General features: G+C 46.2%; 1 protein-coding gene across 1 annotated transcript in view; it reads right to left on the reverse strand.

Annotated features, from left to right (window-relative positions):
- Positions 1-5,307: 5,307 nt before the first annotated feature.
- The window catches only part of TTC9 (tetratricopeptide repeat domain 9), a 29,170-nt gene continuing 10,306 nt past the window's right edge, over positions 5,308-24,171 (reverse strand). The window contains exons 2-3 of the mRNA XM_054828794.1: positions 11,492-11,674; positions 5,308-6,475 (exon numbers count right to left, since the gene is read on the reverse strand). Coding sequence (XP_054684769.1) covers positions 6,396-6,475; positions 11,492-11,674 — 263 coding nt within the window. The 3' untranslated portion in view covers positions 5,308-6,395. The remainder of the gene's footprint in view (positions 6,476-11,491; positions 11,675-24,171) is intronic.

Consider the following 24,171-nt stretch of genomic DNA (forward strand, 5'->3'; position numbering starts at 1 on the left):
CTCATATGCTTCTGTTAGCTCAGCTCAGGGGAGAAAATAGTATAACAAAGGGAGTACACTGGTGATTCACCCTTCCTCTGAGCTAATCTCCCGTCACCTTTGTAGGCTGTGACGGGCAACAGGGAGCTCTCGCGAGTGCCGTGTATAACAGGCGTCTGGGCACGTCTAATCACGGCAGATCTGGCGGCACTACTTGCATGAGGATCCGTGCTGGCCCCAAAGCCCCAGCCAAATTCCTCTTCTTATTCCCTAACGCCCTTGCCAGTTCCACCTGGCTACGTTACAGGTTATTTCCTCACCAGTGATGGGGAATTGCCAGAGGTAGCTACGAGCTGGCACAGGTTCACGCTCCCCGGCAGGCAAGACGGAGGGCAGGGGAGCCCTCTGGAAGGAAACAAAAGTTGTGGAAGTTAGTCGCTGCAGAGCTGCTGCTATTTATAAACCTTGGCTGGCACCAAAGGAAGGAGAAAGGCTGTGGGTAGGGCCGGTGAAGTCAGCCTCTCGTGTAGAGCAGCTTCATTCGCCACTGCTGAGGTTGAACAGTGCTGTAGACGGGGCTCACAGCTACAGCCAGACCATTTTCCCTCACTGAACACAAATAGTAATTTTGCTGCATAAGAAAAAAAAAAAAAAAAAATCCATCTGCTCGTTCGGCCCGTGTGCCCGCACTGCAGCACAGCTGTCGCAGGCAAGCCGCGGATCTGGAGCTTGTCCAAAGCCGGCAGCGGGGAAAGCAGGAGGTCCCGGGGCAGGGAGAAGCGCGGCGCTGGCTGCTGTGCCCGGCGGAGGCGGCCCTGGCACAGAGGCAGCCCTGGCTGCTCATTGCAAAGCGGAGGAGGGTAATTCGGGAGCGCAGCCTTCTGCTCCTGGTTTGCGACGGACGAATCAACTTGCTAAATGGGTCCTCATATTAGCAAGCGAAGAAAGAATTGGAGGCCGTTCAGTGAATTTGCTCCTGTACAGTTGTGCTAAGAAGAGGGGTAAAAGGTGTATTGTGTTTCTTTCCATCCTGCCTCGTTCCCTCTCCTCCCCTTGCCCTCCTATCTGTCCATACAACACAACAGATGCTTTCCATAGGATAAGGGGTGAGCACGAAACCAGGGTAACAAGGCAATTTCCTGGGCACTACACAGTCTGTTTCCTGATTCCCCACCACAACCGCTACTGGAAACAGCTGCTGTAGGCACAGCTCTCCCAGCTGAACAGGATTCGAGCTGGCCCCGTGCTGTGACAGGAAGCAAAAGAGGGGTTTTTTTCCCCTCCCTACATCTGTGGGACCACTTACACCCCCTTCCACCTCACAGGCTGCTAAAGTCACGTATTGCCACAGGTTTCCTCTCATCTTCTTATCAAGTATCTACGAATTTACCTTCCTTAAATTGCAGCTGTGAGAGGAGCCAAGAGGGTGTCTTGGCTTCTCATCACCGTCACTGAGGCAGCATCGAGGCTGCTGCTGGTGTGGTAGTATAGCCTGCAGCATTTCGTGACCGAGGAACTCCTAAGAAGATCAACTCAGAACAATCTCTGGAAACTATCTCATACCAGCTGCAGCAATACAAAGTCCTACTAATTGGTTATGCAAATCCATGGGTAGTATTAAGGAACCTGATAATTTATTGCACCCTCCCAAGCATCCCATCTGGGTGGCACAGTGACCCACCACTGTTCCTCCTTATTTAAGTAAGCCCTGCCCGAGCCTCTAAACTACTGTGCAGAGCAAGGAGTTTCACAGTAGAAACTTGGGAGGAACATCAGTGCGCTTCTGGGTGCAGAAGGAAAGTTGAATAAACGAGCAGAGAAGAGGGGTAGTCAGCAGGTCCTGTGTGAATTTGGTTTGATTTCCCCTTTGCCCAGTGCATACCCTCCCCCTTCCCTTCTCCTGCCCCTTGGAAAAAAGAAAGAGAAAGGGTATCATCAAGGGATTGAGCACAAAGAGAACAATGCAGACAAAGCCTCCGGAGATCTCACGTGAAGTATCACAAGACCACAGCCGCTCCTGGGCCTGCTGGGCTGTAGATTGGGGAGAACAATTACACAAATGAAACTTGCAGAGAATTTCTGGGAAAGCAAAATGGAGATGCGCAGTTAAGGGGGTTGCTCTGCACTCAAGATCCTCCTCTTCATCTTATGGGCTACCGGGTTCACTAGCAAGCAAGAATAGCTAGACCTTCGTCTTCCTGTCAGTTCTGGAAACCAGTCAGACCCTCTTCTTTATTTAAACAAAGACTTCTTCACCCTGTCCAGGCCACTTTTACCAACTGCAATGGTTAACACATATTTGGAAAAATTCTGCAGCCAGCATGTGTTTGTCTTCTCACACTTTCAAAAGTGATTGTGCTGGAGGAAGGAAGCCTCCCCCTCTTTTGCCCCCTCCAGCTGGAAAATCACCTCTAATCTTGCGGCCCTTTTTCCTGCTGTGTATCCTGCCAATTAAAACTGGGTCTTGTTATGAACTGCAAATAATGTGTCTAAGCCTTTGGCCAGGTTTTTTCTAGTTCAGTTCTCATTCTGCCCATGAACCTTGTTTGGCTTGTACTTTGTATCCCATGATCAGCCCACCCTTCTCTCATTTCAACCTCAGTTCTTGCTTGCTGTCGTCATTCCTACTGCTCTGCCTGGCATCTGCCATGCCATTTTATTCCCGCTCTTTTCACATGTGATGGCCAAATGGGCTCCCTTCCCATTGCACTGGAGACATTTTAGCCCCGGTGGGTACCTGGAGGGGCCTGTGTTCATTCCCCTGTGCACCACATGTTGAGGACAGACGCATATACCACCTGGCTGAGCTAAAGCCTGGTTTCCTTGTTTTGGCTTCCAGGATGTGTATGCTCATGTTGTCATCTGACTGATCCACTAAAAAATACCATCAACTCGTAGTGGACATGATCACTTCCAACAGAGTGTCCTTCCTGTCTCTCCAACTCCCTACAGCAATGGCTGGGTAACTTGAGTGGGATTGGGTGGCCTCTGTCCACACCTCCACATCTGGCTGTCAAGGACCACTCACTGGAAAGGGTGTGTAGCTGTTTAACTATGGACTCTAGAGGATCTTGTTGTATATACAGAGCTCTTTCTTGGGGGCTTGATTATACGTTCTCCCCTTTACAGCCAATCCTTATTTCATTCTTCTGTTTCCTGTTAAGGCAGTTCTTGGACAAAACCACAAGTTTGTCCCTTGGGTATTCTTAAATTCAGTAGTGGCCAGGCAATAAATCTGCCCATGGTCTTTTAGGGCCTCTAGACCTCCTCTAGAGCTAAGAAGCCCCTTGATGTGCTGGAAGTCAAATATACCTTCTCTTTCTTTCTGCAGAAGGCAAAGCCTTTTAGTAAGTTCCAAAGGCTCTTCCCTACTCCCCCGACACATGCAGTAGAAGCGTTGATGTGTCTGTACATCTTTCCAATTAGACTGCAAACCCTACTGAGATGTTTGATACTGCAAGGCAGAGCTGGCTAGTATGGGGAGAGCTCTGTTGGCTTTGGTGGCATTACTGCTGTCTCTCACCTTGACATGTGGAGGGCCCCCACCTGGAGTTTTGTCCATGTTTCGCTCAAGGTCTGTGTCATTGTGGAAACATACAGATGCTACATAGCTGGGAAAACAGTCCCTGACTCTGTTTTCTCTTTGGTGACTTCCTTCCTCCAGCTCCTGGTGTGAGTGTGCACTGCTTGCAGGTATCCTGAGTGTCAAGCTATGTAAGGAAAACCATTTTCTGCAGAAAGTAGGTTGTTGTGTAGCATCCAGAGGCTCTCAGATCTTTTTCATGTGCGCATTCACAAACTGCCCATTTTCCCCAACACTTTGAAGGGCTCCTGGAGGGAAAAAGGCTGAGAACTGAGGAGACTGTATTTTGGAGTCTGCTGTGCCCTTTTTATATTAATGTACACATGGTGCTGATGCAGTGACAGTATGCCAGTGAAGCCATTGTGAGGGCTAAAACTGTTTCCAGACAAAGTGACAGTCCACGGACCTACATCTCCAGTGACTGGAAAATGCCCTTTCTCTTACATTAAGGTCATGAGTAAGAAGCCTGCCTCTGCTTGCCTGAGCTTTCCTGGGGCAGACTGTTTGTGTAGGTGGTGTCCTCTCCTCCTGCATGGCCTACAGGATGAATCCTCATTTCACTCCTACTGAAGAGACACACACAACTGTGGGATGAACTGTCATGAGCAATATGAAGTAGAGGGCAGTCACCTCTATTTGAATTTGCTGTGTGCTGTGATATATTTAGAATATGGAGGACTGCATGTGCCCAAGAACCAGAATCTTATTAGCTCTGTGTTTTATACAGTACCAGGTACACCTCACATACACCCAAGCACACCTCTGCCTAACCTTTTTTTCTGGTCTAGTTAACAATTACTTACAGAATTCCCCTCATTTGTCCTCTTTGTCTTTAACTCAATTGTTGTCCTAGCAGCAGCGATAGCCTCATTTATTGCTTAGACATGCATAGTGGTTGGCAGAGGTCCTTGCTATTTCTGGCACAGATGTATGAACCATGGGCCATCTGAAGAAGGTGACTGTGCTGCCTCCAGGACGCAGCCCTTTCCTTCACAGTAGCTGCACAGAGTGTCCCCAGTTTTGGGAAGCAGCTGCTTTCCACCACCCACCTGAGGAACATGAACTTCTGGCACCATCACAGGTAATAGAAGTTTCACACAACTGACGTAGATCCACCTTATCTCAGACTGATATGCCACTTTAAGATGGTCTCTTCACCACCCCCAATGTGGGCCAGATGTGTCCCTGAACTAAAGAATACGACTTCAGTTTTTTTCAGAGACAATGATTTTCTCTTGATGTTTCTCTATCAACTCTCAAATTTTGGCGAGAGAAAAATGTGGTGAGACACCACAGCTGGAATGTGGGATGCCATAGCTAACCGCCTGCAGACACCACGTCCACTGGGACCAAAGCACGCAGCATTTGGCTGAACTTTGTCTGTTCAGCTCTGTGTGTTTCAGTTTCCACATTTCAGCTGAGGGCCAAGTGAAGTATCTCTGGGTACACTCACTTCACCATGGGATGAGACCACTCCTGTACATCCTGCAACTGGGAGCAGGTCCCTGTAGGCCACTGATGGGGCAGTCACACTGGAAATGTGTTTGTGGCACCTACTGATCCCATTATTGGCAGTTTCAGAAAAGGACCCTTGAGCCAAGGAGCCTGAGCTCTTAGAAGTGATCAGACTGCTGGAGGAGGTCTACACAGGCCCTGTGGGGTGCTGAAATAGGCTCCAAAGCTGTTGGTCCTGCCCTGTTTGTCAGCACCATGTTCTCCTACAAAAGAAAAAACAGGACACAGGAAGCACCAACACAAGGTGGGAGAATCAAGACCTCAATCCAATGTACTAATAATACTTAGCACTGTACATCACTGTACTGTTACTTACAGACATGAACTAATACATCCTCACAACACCCCTGCGAGGTAGGGAAGTATTATTATCCCCAGTGTACAGATGGGGAAACTGAGGCACAGAGAGGCTAAGTGACTTGCTCAAGATCACACAGCAAGGCACTGGCAGAGCCAAGATAAGAATGGAGACGTCCCTTGCTCCCCGCCCCGTGCTGCCCCCCACTAGACGATGTTGCCTGTCTGGACACAGGGAACCCAAGAGGTCCCTTCGAAAAGCAATGCCCGGACTTGTTGCCTATTAATAATTTTTATTTGCCTTTAATGAATTATTTCACAGTTTTTCCCTCACACTGTACACCACGCTTTCACAGTCCGTTCAGCATTCTGTGGTAGCCCACAGCCTTCTCCTCCGGAACCGGGACAGCTCTGCAGGGGGGTCGTAGGGTGCTCTGTGCTTTCATTAAAAGGATGTTTAGAAACAGTTTTCACTGGCATTAGACTGGGAGCACGTGAGCTCTCACTGGAGACCGATAACACACACTGGAGAAGCTGGCAGAGGGAACTGATGGTAAAAAGGCATTTGCTATCCCCTGTGAAACGACCAGTGGCTCTCTTGGTTTCTTAGCTCTTCCAAGCTCCAGTGATCACTCAGAACAGAAACTGTTTGGCTCCAGCTTGCCTGGTCAGGAAGTCGTTGTTCTGGGGGTTGCTTCCCTAAGGGTAATAGGCAGTCGGCTCAGGACCAGAAAGGTCCCCCAGCATTGCCTACTCCAGATGTGTGACACTGTCTTGGAACAAGGCTGGCTGTAGCCATTGTGCTCTCCTGCCACGGGGAAGGGGTATTACCACGGTTGGCAAGCAGCCATAGCCAGCGTCTAAGTCTCTTTTTTTCAAAACTGGGAATTCAATGAAGAGCAAGGGAGAGTGGATGGATGAGGAGATGAGGATGAGGCAGAGCAAACAGGAAAATCCACCAAATGGGCTTCTAGGAAGGAAATGTTCCCCCTTGGGCACTTCAGCTGAAGCGGCTTCATTTTCACAAGGCTTCTTTCTCTCTCTGGGAACATCTGCTGAGCTTCATCTCTGTCAGCTGGATATATCGTATGACATTGGTATCTGCAGGGAAAGAGCACACACATACACGTATGGTGGTTACAGCTCACCATGAGAGACAGACACACTGCACCTTCACACTTGGTGCATCCCCTGGTGAGCAACATGGCTCCAGCGCTGCCTGCAGGAACAGCATCAGTTGGAAGGGACTCCAAACCAACCCCTGCTGCTTTGGTCTTGGTCTGATTTGTGTTCACCATCCCTGTGGCTCACAATCGTGCCTCAGCTAGTTTTTACCTTCTGTCTGATTACTCTTGGTCAGCACAGTTGAATTTGCACAGTTGAAACTACCCAGGTCATCGTTGCCTGTTCTTGTGGAACGGCACCTCCGTTGGCTTCCCTTCCCCCAAAGCCTGCATGCAAGCCCCTAAAGGCATTTTGCATACAGTCATGCTCTGCCTTTTTGCCCTCCTACTCCTTTTACAGCCTATTCCACTCCTCACATTTTTCCATGATGAGTTGAATTGGGAAGAGCATCCTTCACATTCTCTTTGTACTTTTGTTTTCCTTAAATTTCATATTTGGAAGTTCTTCCACCATGAGACTCTATCTGCATTTTTGTCATATGTGGTATGCTGCATACTGCCTTGTCTATCCTGTCTAATGAAGTTCCCAGGGGCAGAGAACCACTGAGTCATCCCTGTGGAGAGCTGTGAGATCCCAGCACTGTGCAGGTGGGAAGCTGAGCCCTCTTTTTCCTTCCAGTATTTCAGTGCATCAACACAGCACACAAAACACGGGGGTTTTATCTCCCAGCCTCAGCAATGAGGGAACCTGTTCACCCTGAAGCACAGGCCGATTTAAACAAGATTGTGTCTCCAGACAGACTTCATGATTCTGCAGGCATGGTCAATCCTTTCTCAAATCATGTTGATTTACTACCATGAGGGTGACTTCCCACGCACATGGCACCCACATAGTGGCAAAAGCCACGTGGGATCAGAAGAAAGCAAGCAAATAGCCGCTTTCACCATTGAAAAATGGTTCTTTCCTCACAGCGTTACTCAGATAGTCAACCAGGGCCAGCTTAGTCCACTTAAGTTACTAGATCCTCAGAAACCAATCTGAAGTGCACTGCAGTCACTGCAGTCAGAGGGCAATTTTGTCCAAACAGCAGCGTGCCCCACACCAGCTAGGGAAATGAGAAGTCCTTGAGTTTTCAAAGAGATGAACAAATTACTGGTAACACGCCCAGCACCAGCAAGCGTGGGTATTGCACCCGCCAAAGCAGTTGTGGGTGCAAAGTTTCCTTTAAACACGAGAAGGGGACATCTCTGTTGTGCCCTCAGCCAGAGCTGAAACAGTGGGAGAAGGATCGGTTTCCCTTCACACAGAGCTCTCCACAAACGTGCCGTGGCTGGCAGTGGGCTGTGGCAATGCTGTTGTGACTTCTCGAGCTGTCCCTGGGGAGGTGGGTCTCCCTACTGCATCTTCTGCAGGTTCAACTGCATCATCCTAATCAGTCCAGAAGGTGAGATTCAGCCATTAAGTTACTTGGCCCATTTGGGGCATTCCTAATGAGCCCAGAAGTTCTGCCGTCGCTTGTGTTAGACAAGGTGCACCAGCACCCTGGGCTGTTCATGCATTAGCATTTCATACCGGGTACCCAGCAAAGTTTAAAGCACTTTTTTTAAAAAACAAATTGGGTTTAGTTGCACAGCCTCCCAGAGTGAAGAAATTCATTTGAGGGGGTAGTCCTGAATTTTAGGCCTAAAATAAAATCAGCGGACGTGGCAGGCAGGTGGCTAAGTAAGCCCCAGCAGCGCAAAGGCAGGGCTCAGAGCCCGGCCAGAGTCCTGCTGCGCCTCGCTGCAATCTCTGCTCTCAGGCTTCGATGGGCTACAGCCTGGGTACACGTCCCTGCTGCTGAGGTTCACGCTTCGCATGCCTGCCCGGTGCAGGCGATAAGTGATAACTGCGAAGGCACGTTAGGAAATCACACCTGCCCGGGCCTGCAGGGACTCCATGCCTGGCTGAGGTGGGTTCGGTGCATAATTGCGGAACAAAAGGCTGCCAACTCCCTTTGGCTGGTGGGTAAGGCAGCTAGCTGCTGATGGCACAACTTCACTCACCTGAGAGATTTCCACGCCTGGGAAGCCAGGGGCAAAATAAGGTGTAGCCTGATAGAGGGCGGGACATACTCCCACTGTGAGCTATAAATCTCCCAGGCAGGTGTTGGCTTGTTTTGCTTCCTTTTTGAGGATTGCTACTTTGCCAAAGAAAAATAATGAGAGCAGCACTCTGTTTACAGAATAAGCAGAGCCTTGTCTTTGTTGGGTCTTTTCCACCGAATAGTGTTGCACCATACTAGTTCTGCCTGCAGAAGTATTTCAAAGATAAATGTCAATGAAGAGAAGACTCTTGTGTCTTAGGGAGGAAGAAGTTATCCCCTTCTCCTGATGTGGGAATAACAGGTGAGGACAACTCAGATGAGGGGTCAGACCCATACGAAGAGATGCTGGCAAAGCTGCAACGGGAGCAGGTCTCCTGGCTCTTAGGACCATGCCTGTGTCCTTGTGCAGAGTGCCCTCCTGCCACTTTAAAGGTAATTTCTGTAGAGCCCAGTTGCTTATCCCCTGTGCAGAGACTGTGACCTGGGTTCTGCTCCCAGGACTTCTGAGTTGCAGGGGTTCAGGAAGGCAGGTCCTGAGCTCAGCTGTGAGCCTGCTCCACGCAGCGTGGGAAATCTGGCTTGTATGTGCAGTCTGTGTGATGTCTGAACGTGAGCTTTCAGCGCAGGGCCAGCAGAGACTAATTGTGGGGGTTTGATATTACCAGGCCAGCTGATGGTCTGGTCTCAATCCCAGTCTGTACCTACCCCAATGACGTGGCCCCACTGGTGGGAAAGAGCTGAACAAGGCTTGAAGCTAAGGTGTGTGTTTGGCTGCCCATGCTGCACCAGCCTCTGGACACAGAGGTCATGGAGGGCTGTATGTGTGCTTTGCACAACTCAACAGTGGCTTCCCTCTCCCTTAGTAAGGGGGGGTATACAATTATCTTGTGTTATTTCCATCTGCTTTTGTGATTTTTTTTGTTTGGAGATAGGATAAGATATCAGGCCAAACCCAACCTTCACCCTTGACAGACAGTAAATAGCCATGAGGGATCTGCTGTGCCGACAGCCCTTTAGAACAGTAAAACCCTTTGCTAGCTAATTCCTCTTTATGATTTAAAATCTCCCCCAAAGAGAATAACTGCCAGTGATTTCTGCCAAAAACATTCCTTATTAGAAAAAAAAAAAGGACACCCAGGACATGACTGTAATAATAATCAAGTGCTTTTACCGGTGAGCCTAGTGCAACCTCAGATAAAGGAAAACAATCACATTTTGCAGATGGAGACGCTGAAAGTGGAGACACTGACTTATTCCAGGTAGCATAATAATTCTTAATAGTGTTACCTGATGCCTACTGTTGTGTTTTAACCACCGCATCCTTCCTTATTGTATGTATTCACTTCTTCCCCCTGAATACCCTTCAGGTTTTCCATAATCATAAATAATACAGTGGAACAATGGCCTTGAATGGCCTAACATTCACAGGGAAGAGTCTCTGATGCAGAGCTGAAGGCCAGAACTGGATTTTGTATACATTAAGGGCCTTTGGGGACACTTTCTAGTATGTTTTTGCAGCAAGCTGTGGTATTTGAAGCTGTTGCTGTTGAATAAATTAGTATTTATTTCAAGAAGCAATGAAGGATACCAAATAAATAGTATCACTGAGGGGGGTGGGGGGTGGGGAAAGCACAAAAATACATATTTTTTTAAAAAAGAGGCAAAGTGGTTCAGCTAAAAGGATTTTTTTTTTTACATCTGAGCCTAGTCAGAACCTCAAGGTTAAGATAACTTCTTATTTTCCACTGACTATTTTTGCTCTTGCCTAGGCCTCTCCATTTCCTGGTTCTGGCAAGGGCTGCAAGCAGAAGGGCACGCTGTAAACTAAAATAGGCAAAACTGAGCTTTTAAGCACATTTGCTCAGGGAGTGTGGGGTGCACAGCTGTGCTGTCAGACTGCCCGGAGCCCATGGCCAAGCGTGGCAGATGGGACCGGGCGCCCTTACGGGAGGTGGAAGAGGAAGGAGGTCCCAGCACAACCCTAAGCAGACCCTGAGCACGGCCAGCTCAGCCTCCCTTGCCTCCTCTAGTTCAGTGAACATCAGCTCCACTCCTCTTTCATGCCCAGTTCTTGCTCTTCCCTCTCAGGTTCAGGTGGAAGAGCTGTTCTGTGGGGTTTTCTTTGCACGTGGCTTCCCTTTGGCTTTCCCGTGGTCCTTTAATTTTTCTTTGCCTATCACAAAATTCCTTTAACAGAAATGGTTTAAACAATAGTGTGGTTTTATCCCTCTATTAGGCCTTTCTTTGACAAATAAAAGCCCCATCTCTGTATTATGGCCTTCTACCTGCCTTCTGAGGTTGGGTAGGTTAACATAAGGGTGGTTGCTCTGGCAAGGCCAAGTTGTTCGAATATATAATTTTTTTGCTGTCCCAAAATGAATTGTCGGGTCTTGACACGTGGATGACAGATACTTGGCTGATTTCAAGGCAAAAGATGAAGCATCCTTGATGAATGTTTTGTGAGTAAATGTCTGTCTCTGATCAAATTAAAATACTAACCCTTTACTGAGGTGGTGGAAGGCATGGGGATTACAGACAGTGTCTTGACTTTGCTAAGTGGAAAAAGCTTGTTCTCAGAGTCAGAAAATGTAATGGTCAGGATATGCTCTTCCCCATCCTGCTTTCTTCTTCAAAAATAAACTAGGGAGGGAAAGAGAGGCAGGATCCCCTCCACAGAGACGGCATTCCAGCAACAGTCGTCCTCCAGGTTGTGCTGCAGCCTCGGCAGTGGTTAATCTTTGGGTACCGCAACCTTGCCGCACTACGAGAGCGTGCTTGAAGGGGAGTGCAGCTAAGGGTACAGTGAGTCGCGCTCATCCCTGTGGGAACCAAGTCAGGGACCAAGTCTCGGGAAAAGAAATGCAGACGTGCTCAATGCAAAGCCACATCCCCGCTCCCCCCCATACCTGTCGGCTGGCGGGATCTTGCCTCTTTCAGGTAGTAGAGGGCCTTGTTGAAGTCACCCAGGTGGTAAAACGCCACTCCCGATCGATAGAGCGCCTTGAAGTTCTCGCCTTCTTTCTGAAGCACTTTGAGGCAGTACTCCTTGACTCGCTCGTAATTCACCAGCTCGGCCTGGAGCAGGCAGGCTGCAGGGGATGGGAATGGTGGGCAGACAGACAGACAGACAGGAGAACATTAGTGCCGTATTTCTCCCTGCTCCTGCAATCTGCATGGAGGAAGAGAGCAGCTTAGGTGAGGGAAATGACTCAGACCCGTGATTCAGACAGGGTGCAGTCACAGGGATTGTTTGCCAAACCCGATTGTTCGCAATTTAAATACCAACTGCTTCTATTTTTAGCATTGCAAAGTGAAGGGTCTGTGTTTGCTCCCGGGGAGGGGCGGGGGATGATGACGGGGGGGGGGGGGGGGGGGGGGGGGGGACGGGGACACGACACGGGATGACAAGGGACAACGGGGACAGCAAGTAAACGTCCCTCTGCAGAGCGGGAACGCCGTACGGTCTCGTGGCAGCGACCGGCTTCACTTGTAGTAAAATAACTGCTCAGACTGAGGGCTGGAGCTCAGGAAAGTACAAAAAAGGCAGTCAAACAGTCATCTAACAAGGAAAAAAGGGACTAAATTGAATCAGATTTTTGTATTTGGCTTAATCCAAGGCCGTCAGATTTACAAATAGTATGTAATTGCCTTTTATCCAGGAGGTCCTGTATGGAGTTTTGCTATAGGAAGCAACAAGGGAATGTGCTGCTAGCAAACCAGTGACACCTGGAGCTGCGGCACAGGGAACAAACGTGCTGGGCTGTGTGCTTTCTGCAAGGTGTTGCAACACAAGCTCATCCCAAGAGGTCAGTTCTGCTAGATTCCTAAAGGAAAAGGTAAACACAGGGAAGAAACAGCATGCTGAGGACGCTGTGCTGAAGGACAATTGTTGCATAAACGTCAAGGAGCTGAAGAAAAATCCCCATGGTGAGTTTCCCACAACTAGGAGTAAAATAAAGAGGAAAGGGGGAGATCCTTGCTTTACAGCTTTACAGCTCTGTTTGCGGCTTACTGCAGTGCTTACTCCGGTGGGCTAAACTTCATTAGGTGTATTGGGCGTTAAGAACGGTTTGAGGAACACTGACAAGAACAGGACACGGTGCAGTCAGAGTCTTTGGGGAAATGAAGGAAGCTGTGCTGTCCACAAGGCCACCTGGTGCTGCAACTTTGGGAATGACACAGTTTGGGGAAGGCAGGCAGGATGCTGCTGCAAGGATCAGTTCAGAGGCTGGCAATGTCAAGTGCCAGGGCATGGAGAGAAATTTCCCATGGCAGGTGGTGTTACTCAGTGTGTCTCTGGCAAGGAGGAGACTCACTGCTCCTAGAAATCCAAGTCATCACAGTTCAGGTGTCACCAATGAGCAGCCAGACTTCATTTTTTGCATGGTAACTGCAGCCTGCAGCTGAGAGGATATGATGCTGGGTCAGGAATATGATACAGTTCTTGATTCCCTTCCCCTGCACCCCTAACGTAAGCCCTGCACCCCCTCTGCAGCTCACTTTACATTTCATGAGCAGGAGGTTAGCTAGATGACCTCCAGAGACTCCTTCCAACCTCAATTAGTCCGAGTCTATGATCAGTTAACACGGATTGAATAGGTTCCTAACCCAAATACAAGTTTCAATCTTAAAGAGCTAACCGGAAATGATCTTAAACAGGCTTTTACCAGTAGAGAATTGATAATACAGATGTGTTGAGCAAGGACTGCAGAACTAGCCCCACTGTTGGTACGTTCAGTTGAGTGACACAGAAATTACTAACAACAGCTTTGTCTCCTTTGCTTTAATGATGGACTCTCAATATATTTCAACAGCTCTTGCCATTAAAGCGCATAGGTATTTCAAAGGCATCTGGTTGCTCGCTATTTGATTGCCAGTTAAAAAGCACGTATGTTTCTAAAAGCTTAGTGGCATTTCCTTATCCAGAATTTGTCCCTTCCTATTTGTCAAACATTGATTTTTCTCACTCTCTTTCTAACGGAGCTTGAAATGACTGTGCCTTGTTTTCCTTTATTTTTCAAAGCTATTAAAAAGTAAATTTACTGCTGGCTTCACAGCCCTGGAAACGGGATTGCTTTGTTTATCTGCTGACCAGTAGCATGTACAGCAGTGGCAGTAGCTTTCTGCACGCTGCCAATCTGATCCAGCCTTTCACGTTCTGTGAAACTGCCTTTCAGAGCAACCAGGGCTGGGGTTCAATCTCTCTGTTCATTTACTCCTTGGTATTTCCAGTTGGAGTCACAGAAATTCCTCTGAAAAATGACAGGCAGTCTATTCATGTATATTAACTCAGTAATTCCATAGTGGACTTGCTTCATGGATTGGTTTAAAAGAAAAGTCTCCCACGTCCTGCTAATTCATTAACCCAAATGGGCTTCCAGATATCCAGCTGGGTTCTTTCTGTGACTCACACTGCCAGTAAAGATTCTGCAGGGCATCCCCACGAACAGCGCACAAGGCAGAGAGAAGTCAGTACCACGTGGCTAGCAGGAGAGGCGTGTGTTTATCCGAACACCGCGAGCAGATGGATGTCCAGGAAACGGTTCTGCTGGAAGAGTTGGCCATTTGGAGAGCCTGCGTTGGAAGCGGTTGATGGAAGTGAACCTGGAGGGAGTATCTCCCTTATAAATATTTAGAGGTGCGTGCTTTCAGTTCTTGGTGGACTGAAGTTATCTTAATGGACTGCGATTCATTGCAAATACTGAGGCTGTTAGTAATTCAGCTTTCAGAAATGGAAGAGGCATGGAGTCCTTGTACTTCCTAATTTGGTCAGGGGAGAATTGTTTTGGAAACGTGTCGCTTTCTTAAACAGACGTGCACATCTCTGGGAGTGTTTGTTTACCACATCAAACACCTCATCACCCTCCTTCTCAGTTCACAATAGGCCCCCGGTGAATCCTTCTGAGGAACAGAGCTCAATCAAAGAGACGGAACAGAGGTTTATCCAGCTCCTCCTCCTGCTTTCTTGAAACCGAATGGGCTTGATCCTGCACAACACCATCCCTAGTCGTCACCTATAGTCACCCATTCCCTGCAGGTCTTGTCGTCATTGTAACACATGCATCCACTGGCTACATCTCTCCAGCTCAGAACGTAGGGTGTCCTGCTTCCCCACAGCGTGTGATGGTTATCCATCATACTTGGTTATCATCTTCAATTTGGCAGCTGATTTATTGTGTCAGCTTAAGCAAGAAGTAACTCCTAATTTTTAAAACCTTGTATGTTGCATGGTGATGAAGAGTCCCTATCTGATGTAAAATAAGCTGGTTCGAAACTACTGGGTGAAATATGGTGTGGGGAGGGGGAGAAGGTTAATGCTATTAGCCTCAATAGAAGGGCCATGTCCATCACGCTTCCTGACTGTTGATGTTTAAGCAAGGAAATAGGAAGCTTGGCTGGTTTTCCTCCTAAGAGGAATGTTAAGCCTAAATTTCTAAGTTTTAATTTGTGGACTCAAATCTATGCCAGCCAGTTCGACGAGCTGGAACAATTTGAGAGGTGCAGTACAGATCTGGATAACTGTACTGCGAGAGCCGATTTGTGGGACCCTGCTCAGCACAAGGTTATGCAAACCAAAGATTAAAGCGCCTGTAGAGCCAAAATACGTCCATACCTTTAACCTTTACCAGTAGCTGTAGTTAGCAATGGTGGGAAGTTGTAACTAAAATCCTGGCAGTTGAGGGTTTTGGTTTCTACTTTATTGCACCCTGAATTAATTTTGAATTCCAGAGTATCTTTCAGGAAGATACCTAGGCTTGACAGGTGCCAGTGAGAAAGGATCCACGCAGTCCTTTTCTCCCAAAGGTTAATTACTTTCATTGTTTAAGAAACATCACTATGTTTCTATACTGATATTTTGTTTAGCTGCAATTACTAGCCAGTGTTGCAATTACTAGCCAGACCTTTGTTATCCTGAAAAGCTTGTGTTTGCCTGTGGCATTGGGGCTCGGAGACTGATCGAGTCACTCAATCTTCCCTTCAACAGCATGCATAAAGAACTGCTTGGAGTCTCTTACTAAAAAAAACCCGCATTTTTCAGCTTTCCTCACTTCTATAGCTGTTTTCTGAGCCCTCAAAATGAAGTTTAACTGAAAGCGCTCTCACTTAGCATCTTACCAGAGAAACCTCCTCTGTGTGAATACCTCTGCAGGTTACGCAAATAGCTCAGTTTGGCCCGAACCTGGCTTCTAATTTTGCCTGAGCGAAGACCTAAGCCTGGAAGTAGGATGTACGGGTTTTAACATGGAGATTTTGAACAATAATATCAAAGGCCTTGCCTACCTGGCAATTTTCACCAAAGGATAAATCTGCATGCCAGAACAATCCTCCAGACACGGTTTATACCAGTGGCTAAATTCCCGCTGTAGGCAAGGCTCAAGACCTATCCGTGTTACAGAACACCTAGGAGAGTGAGCCAAATTACTGTGCAAACAGCGTTAGCATATCCCTACCCCGTGGCATGTTCCTTGGGCTCAGCACGTTGTGTTAGTCATAACAGGAATTCCATTTGCTGCTGTTCTGGGAGATGAAAATGCCCTTGCCCTACAGGAGTATCTTGGGTTGCGAGTTCATATTTCACAATATTTCCTGTCTTGTTTGCAGTTCGCTATCACCCAGAGAAGCTGGTAGCGCTGCGTATTTTTAAGATTGCCTTGTGCCTTCCACTGTAGGAGAGTCACCTGCTTATAAATTTGTTGGTCTTTTAAGTTTTTGGACTAAAATTTTCCATGTGCACTGTCTGCCTTTGATGTCTGCTTTTGGAAAATGTCAGCCAAGACTGTTCAGGTATTTTTGAAAAACAGGCTAGGGAACCATATCTTATTTTTTCCCTTGTTAAAGATTTCTGGTGACTGTCTCTTTAGATTTGTCTCATGCCCTCTCATCGTTTGGCTTTGCAAACTGAAATCTGGCAGATATCATTTGTGTCAAGCAGGTGCCTTCTGTTATCCCTGGGGTAATCTATAGCTGGCCAACTGATAACCTTCTGAAAATAAAACCACTAGAGTACTGCATATAGCACTCCATAGAGATGCATTAGAATTTGGTACTCAAATACACTGAATATGCAGTCTACCCTGGGCACAATCCAGTCTAGGAAAAAGCAGGGATTTGTAAACTTAAAGAGCAAAAAAATTCTCTTATTGGTTCACTGGTCGCAGGAAGAAAGAAGAGCAGAAAGTGGAAACCAAGGTGAGAGGGGTTGTCTTATTTATGACAGAAAGACAGGGAGACGGATGCTTTTGCAAGACGAGGAGAGCGGGGTGGAAGCACACACATGGGGACAGAGGCACAGAACTGTGGGGGTGGCGAAAGGGGTGTACAAGTGGGGAGTTGAGGTCTAGCAAGGAGGTAAAGTCTGGAGGGAGAAGCGGAATTAAAGAGTTTGGGCCAAGGTGCTAAGGACATAGAGACACAGTGCAGCTAGCCTGAGGACCAAGAGGAGCGTTTACAGCAGTGAAATCCAAGCAGAGGAAGCTCGTCTCCCTAGGTGTGCAAGAGAGAGCAACTCCTCTAGCAGATGACTTAACCACAATCACATTTCTGCTGGGAAATTCGTCTTTTTCTCTGCTGAGCGTACTCGGCAAGGGTTACTAACCTGCAATGCTGAAAGCTAGCCCTTGCAAATCTGCCCTGGAGACTGGAGCAGGTGTCCTATGCAAGAGCTAGTAGTAAGTCCGGTGGTTGAACCACTCTTGTATACCCATGCAAAAGGGTCTGAATCCAAATGACCTTTGTCTTCCACTTCTTAGACTGAAAAAAGCCATCCCGTATTGATTTGTTTGGTTGCGAAGCAGAGAGAAGTAGCTAAGTCCATCAGCGCTTAAACCTGAAGTGGATATTCCCTCTTTGCTGTATTTATTCTTGACTCTACCACTGGAGTTTAACAGCCTATGTGGACTATTACTCCTTAGCAAGTGCTAGGTACTCCAACCACTATGAACTCAACGTGCTTTTCATAAACTGACAGTGTCATTCCTAGAAATAACCACAATTAAACTCTGCAAAATACTTGGCTTTCTGATATGATTTTGCCCTAAGTATAGCAGCCAGCAGCTTGCTTAAATTCTGTTTAAATTGCAGGAAGATGGTGTATATTCTTGCTCTGGTTCTATTTTGGAAAACATGATTGATGCTTTGATATAACTGCTTCAGGGTTTTATTCAGACATTTGATTAAGACCTTTATATATCATTGAAGCAGCTTTGTTCTCATATCTCTTTAAGACTCAAAATAACAGGGCAGACTAGGAAAGTCTCATACTTCTGTTACTTCAGAAGGCTTGGCATCCTTCATGGTGATGCTCTTCCTCAGAAAAGAGAAACATGATAGTGATAAGTTCTGTTTTGATTTAAGCATTTGGGAAGAAAAATTCTTGGGATATAACAAAGGAGGAAAAAAAAAAAGAAAAATGTTTGTCTTGGAATAGACAGCAATCTTCTAACCATGCCACTAATGGATGCATCATTAATCTCTGCACGCTGCAGACTGTGTAAATGGTGTTTACAACAAACACATGGAGCTTACAGTGTCCACTGGAGGAATTAAAAGGGATACCATTACTACATGACATTGAAAATTTCAGCCATGTGTTAGTAATTTAAATTGTAATTAACTTCTAAAATAAATCAGGTAAAATGTGTTTCATAAGATGATACTGAAAATGTAAAGGGTTATCTTAGATTGAAAGTCACCTTGGAGTTAAACTACTGTAAGTGTAACGTACAACATAAGAAGATCTGGACTACTGGAATGCTTATCCAAACTTCTCTGAAGTTATCGATCCTGAGTGTGCCGATTGCACAGGCTACATGTGGATGGCACAGCCCAACTTTTAACCTATGTTTTAACCTGTGTTAAATCTTCAATCCTGATTGGCACTGAAAGGAGATGTATAACATGCGGGAATGTAAGAAGCCTACACCAAGGGAACAGAGCAGAGGTGGTAAAGCATCCATATCTGCTCTGAGCCCCAAGCGTGCTGTGCCTTTCAAGAGTGCAACCCAGCATTCCTCAAAAAAGGATGTTTAAAGCATTTCTCTTTTTTTTTTTTTTTTCAGAGAAATGCCACATGCAGTTTCACTACTAGGCTGAGACACTAATTAGGATCTGCAGTTTCCAAACAATCTCTTCCATGCAATATTTCTCTTCTTTCTCTATAGTCCAAGCTTGCAAACAAAGAGGATTTTCTGGCTTCTCACCAATAAAAAGCTAATTATAGACAGCTTGATAATGTCTGGCAATAATCTGATCAGCTGACTCCTAGTTCCCGGACAACCTTAATGGGATGAAAAGGGAATATCAGAATGACAGTACAACTTTCCAGCCGGTGGCTCTCATTTATTCCTCTCCAGGTACCAAAAAGGCCTAAATATGCCCGTATGTTTCTGCTTGCAGGGAAATGTGTGGAAAATTAAAATCCAAACTGTATGACAGGTTGTCTCTCTCTGTAGGGAGGGATTAATGCTAAATGAGGTGTGGATCCACAAATGTTTGGAGAGCCCAAAGAAAGCCACCTCTTCCAAGCTGCCTTCCCCTTCTTCCCATCCTGCCTTCTTGCCATGCCTTCCTCCAACACATAGCACGGTCTCCTTCAGTTCGCTGCTGCTCTTGCATCCTTCATACCTCTTTCAGGAGAAAGACCCTGACTTCACAGTTCCAATTAGCTTTTCTAGGAGAGAGAGACAGTTGTAGTGACTGAAGTATACTGATGCTTACAGACTTATAGAACCTTTCAGGTTGGAAAAGACCTCTAAGATCATCAAGTCCAACTGTCGACCCAACATCACCATGTCTACTAAACCACGTCCGGAAGTGCTACCTCTATACAGTTTTTGAACTCCACCACCTCTCTGGGCAGCCTGTTCCAATGCCTGGCCACTCTTTCAGTGAAGAAATTTCTCCTAATATCTAATCTAAACCTCCCCTGACGCAACTTGAGACCACTTCCTCTTGTCCCTTTGCTAGTTACTTGGGAGGAGAGACCAACACCCACCTCACTACAACCTCCTTTGAGGTAGTTGTAGAGACCAGTAAGGTCTCCCCTCAGCCTCCTCTTCTCCAGGCTAAACAACCCCAGTTCCCCAGCTTCCACCATCATCCACCTTAAGAAGCATCTAGCAGTTCTCAAAGGAGCTGTTGAGCCTGTGTGTCAAGGGTTTTGTGGCTGGCAGCCCACCCTAGGACTCTGCCTATTGCCATCCTTTGGAGTGCACAGGGCTGGTAACAAGGAGATAAATAACAGCTAATGTGAGCTGTCAGAACAAATCAGTTTAACTTCAGTCTGCGATAGGGTAATCAATCTTGAAGATAAAGGAGAAACAGTAGATGTTACATATCTTGGCTTTTACACTCCTCAAATGACAAATTCTAGTGACATTTTCTTAAGCAAATTAAAGGAGAACAGTCTAAATGAATAGACTTAACTCTGTTAACAAAGTGAAAGACAATATTAAGTAGGATTCTGCACTGATCTGTCCTAGGCCCCATGGTATTTGGTCTTGTCAATAAAGACCTAAATGACAGACTGCAGACTGCCTTGTCAATTTGCAGAGAACACCAAGAAGTGAGGAGCTGGTGTATGTTGGAAGATATGGGTAGAATTCCAAAGGATCCCCACAAACTGGTGGTGTCCAGATAAAAAAAGGATGCAATTTGACACGGGCAAGTGAAGGGTCCTACAATTTGGCAGGAAAAAAACCCCACTATGTAAGTACAGCAGGGGAACGGTTGGAGAGCAATTCTGCTGAAAAGGATCTGAGGAGTCAAGTGGATCGCCAGCTAAAGTCAACAAGGCGAGGCAGTTAATGAAGAAAAACGCCCAGCAGAATGGATGAAAAGAAGCAGTTTGCAAGGTGTGAGAGTACTGTGTCTCCTTTTGGATGCCAGTCTTGAAAGAAAACGTGGATAGAATCCAAAGGAGGACCCTGACGATAACAGGTGGTCTAGAGAAGACGGAATTTAAACCATCAAGACGACCAGTGGGGGAAGATAGGCTAACAATGTTCATATATGTAAAAAGAAAAAACCCACTCTGTCATGCAAAGAAGGGTTTAACCAGAACACAATCTGTCGTCTTGTACTCCAGAAGTAAGAAGAAGTTTACATTTCAGCAAGGAAGAGTCTTGCTAGTAAGAACTTTTAGCAGTGAAGAGCGCGAAGCATGAAAGAGACTGCTTGGGGAAGATGCGAAGGCCCCTAGCTTTGGAAGTGTTTAAGGACACGTGCTTAAGCAAACGTTACCTGGGATATGTCTTAGCTCTACCCTTCTACCACGCATGGGTATGGAGAGAAGACTCTTGAACTGCTGTTCAGCACTGCAGTCCCATTATCGATTGTGCTGTAACACTCGGAGCGTGAATGGTCCTCAGGTCTCCTTGACAGCTGCCACTTAGTGCTAATTCCTATCAGAAGGTCCTGTTGGAGGATGTCAGAGCAACATCCTAGCCAGACATGTGAATATGTAAGCACTTGAGTCAGAGCAGGCATGAATGATTTCTCCCTTTGCTGTGTGTTTATGTTCCCATATTTGAGAATTTCCTAATTTTCAAGAGCGCAGTTCTTTCTAAGTGTTCACTATTTCTAAATGATTCTTAAGCTACTTTAAGGCAAGTTTGTGGTGATTTATGCTTTTTTTGTCACAAATCCAGTGACATAATACTGCAATTTTCCTTCAAAGGGCCAAAGCTTTGAGAAGCAAGGAATTTCAGCAAACTTTTCATCTGATCCTCATAGCTTCTGTTTTGAAAGAGTATTTCGAGCTACCAGTTCCTGTAGTTACTGGTCCCTCAAATCAAAACCAGATGGTTACTGAAAATTCTTAGCTATAGTGATATTAAAGACGTAGTTAAAACCTAGGTGTTGAGGAAACAAGAATTGTTTTCTGAAGCCAAAATCTGCCCCCAGCTGTGTACCAGCAAATCTTTATTCTACCAAAATAAAGAGCTTAAGGTGGAGATGATCTTCATATTGCATCTTCTAATCTCCATGCCTTTGATTTTCCCAGCCAGGAGAGGCAGGACCAAAGTCCTAGCAAAGCACTGGTAGAGCAAGAGCTTCAGTCAGCTTTTAACTACTAGATCATTTTGATTCTATAATATCCATAAATACCAGCTCCTCCTGCAGCCACGTTAGAAGAGATGGAAGTCCCTTCTGTTTGTTTTTGCCAAGACTCTTACTGTTGATCTGCCAGGTTAAATCCCCTGGAGGTTTCCTCCTCTCTGACTTTATATTTATCTACTAACTTTTCACCTGTCTTTACCTTTTAAAATCAGTACTCATCTAGTCCAGTCGATATGACTTTCGATATGTTTGGCCTTCAGATCTACTGTTGCAGTTGCTATTTATTCCACCGCCCCTTCCTTGCTGTTTGCTTTTGTTCACCTTGTGCTGCTTTACTCTCTCACTGTGGCACCTTCTCTACATCGTACCCTTTCCTCCTCTGGCCTTCTGTTGCTATCGACACCCACTGGAAGAATACGGCCTCTTGAGTCATTTTCAGAAGGAAAAAGGACACAGAATTGTACACATCAGCAGCATCAGATGGTGACAACCATCTGGTAAGTGCCTGGAGTTCAACAGCAGTCCAACTCTAACAAGTGCTATCAAGTATTTTACGATTGTTACCAGAGCATATTACACAGCAAAATTAAGGTCTTAATGGAAAGATTTTTTTTTTAATTTTTTTTTTTAAACCTATCTGAGACAAGGAGGAGATTTCTGTAAGTAGGGAGATGCTTTGGAGGAAGTGATGGATCTCAAGCTGCCTTCTCCACTGAAGGGTAAAGCATCCTTTGCTCATAGCGGTTCAAACAGCTGACAGCAGTACTACGAAATGCAGCTGGAACAGCTTGAAGGCTCTCAAATGAAGTCCCTGACAGCTGTACATGCCGTGATTGCCTCAAGCCTGGCTTACTGCAGCATGTTCAATTTGGGATGAAAGTTAGCGCTTTATCCTGTACCACAAACAGGGCAGGATGACGCGGCTGCGGAACATCTGTGTGCTGTGTCCTGTGGTGGCTCACAGCTCACCTCCCAGGACACGTGGAAGAGCTGACCATTGCAGAGCCTGCTGAGGGGTGGAGAGCAGGCTGTCTCTGAGGCCACCTCCTTCTGTGTTCATGCCGTGTATAATTGATAGGGACTGAAATACTTTTGGTTTTTCCTTGAACCTCTCCCTAGCTGAAAACATTCATCTGGCAAGATGGAGAGGTCAAATGAGGAGGAACATTTCCTTCATTAAAATAATAACCTGTTCACGTGTTCTGTCCAGGCCCAGTGTAGTCCAAAGCCTTTCCATTTTAATGATGTTTTGAAACAGAGAGAAACCTTTATGGTCTCTGTGGGAGGGATGGAGAGAAGAACAACTGACAGAATCGAAGAGGCAGAGGATGCCCGAGTCAACTGTTTTCTAACTAACTGAAGAGAGAGGGGTATACATCAAAGCTCTCAAAACCTTATTTTCCTTAAAAATGCACTAAACAAACTTACAGAGAAGAGTGGTTTGTCAGCAACACAGCCAACTAACCCTGGCTGTGTCAGGCTGTGTCACCTGGCTGAGCTTTGACAGACGATGTAAAGTGAGCTTAAGCATCACCTTTTCATGTAGTTGGGCCTCTAGCATCCTTGCCTCTTCCCTGCTCTCCATTTACACCACATAAGCTTAGTACCATTGAGACATCTGTCTCTCCATGGAATCTAGCTGGTCAACAGGTTTGAAAGTTATTGAGAGGGGACTGACAGGCAGACCACAGAAAACATACTTGCTTATGACTCATTTCCTTTGGAAATCAGGCTGAAAACGAATAAGCTAAAGACCAAAGGGATGATTCAGTATATTATTTGCTTGAAAAAGTCAGGGTTTGAACTGTGCAGGAGCATATAAACCAGCCCTCTAATAAGATGTCTTCTCTTTCATATAAGCTGTGGCAAAGTGCTTCAGCATTCCCAAACCCTTCATAAACCACGTCTGTATGATGCAATGCTGGCAGTGGAGGAATGAGGTAGGAGTGTGTGTCTGATTTGGAGCACGTGGAGGGTAACTTCCACCCCAAGTAGAGAGTTTGTTCAGGAACACTGGAATCGCTGTACTGAATCAGGCCAATAATACAATTCTCTGTCTTGACTGTACCTTTTCGGTTAAGCTAGGGAAGGTGAAGATATAGTATAAGAATTATTTGGTGACTAAAGAAGCTGACATGGGTTCTGTTGACAAGCATATTGGTCTGTAAATAGAGATCACCAGTAGAATACCTCAGGAATTAATTTCAGAATTGAGATTGTTTAGTGTTTTTGTTAATGCCACTGATGTAAAAGTAGGAGTGCCCTACTGACAGCGTGAAGTTGGAAGGTACTGTCAAAAGGGATGAGGATTGACAATGTCACATAAAAAGAACTACAAGACCTGGTGGAGAGCAGTCAATTTATTTGGAATGGAAGTTGGTAATACAAAATTTAAGACCACGCTCTTTGGGACTAATAGGAATTTCTGGTAGAATTTGTGAGCTCATGAGCTGGAAACAACCAAAGAGGAAAAGGATGTGAATATGCTAGCTGATCCCAGGATGACTGAGTCATTTACGTGACATGG

The sequence above is a fragment of the Grus americana genome, chromosome 5, assembly GCF_028858705.1.
Source record: "Grus americana isolate bGruAme1 chromosome 5, bGruAme1.mat, whole genome shotgun sequence".
Taxonomy (NCBI): Eukaryota; Metazoa; Chordata; class Aves; order Gruiformes; family Gruidae; genus Grus; species Grus americana.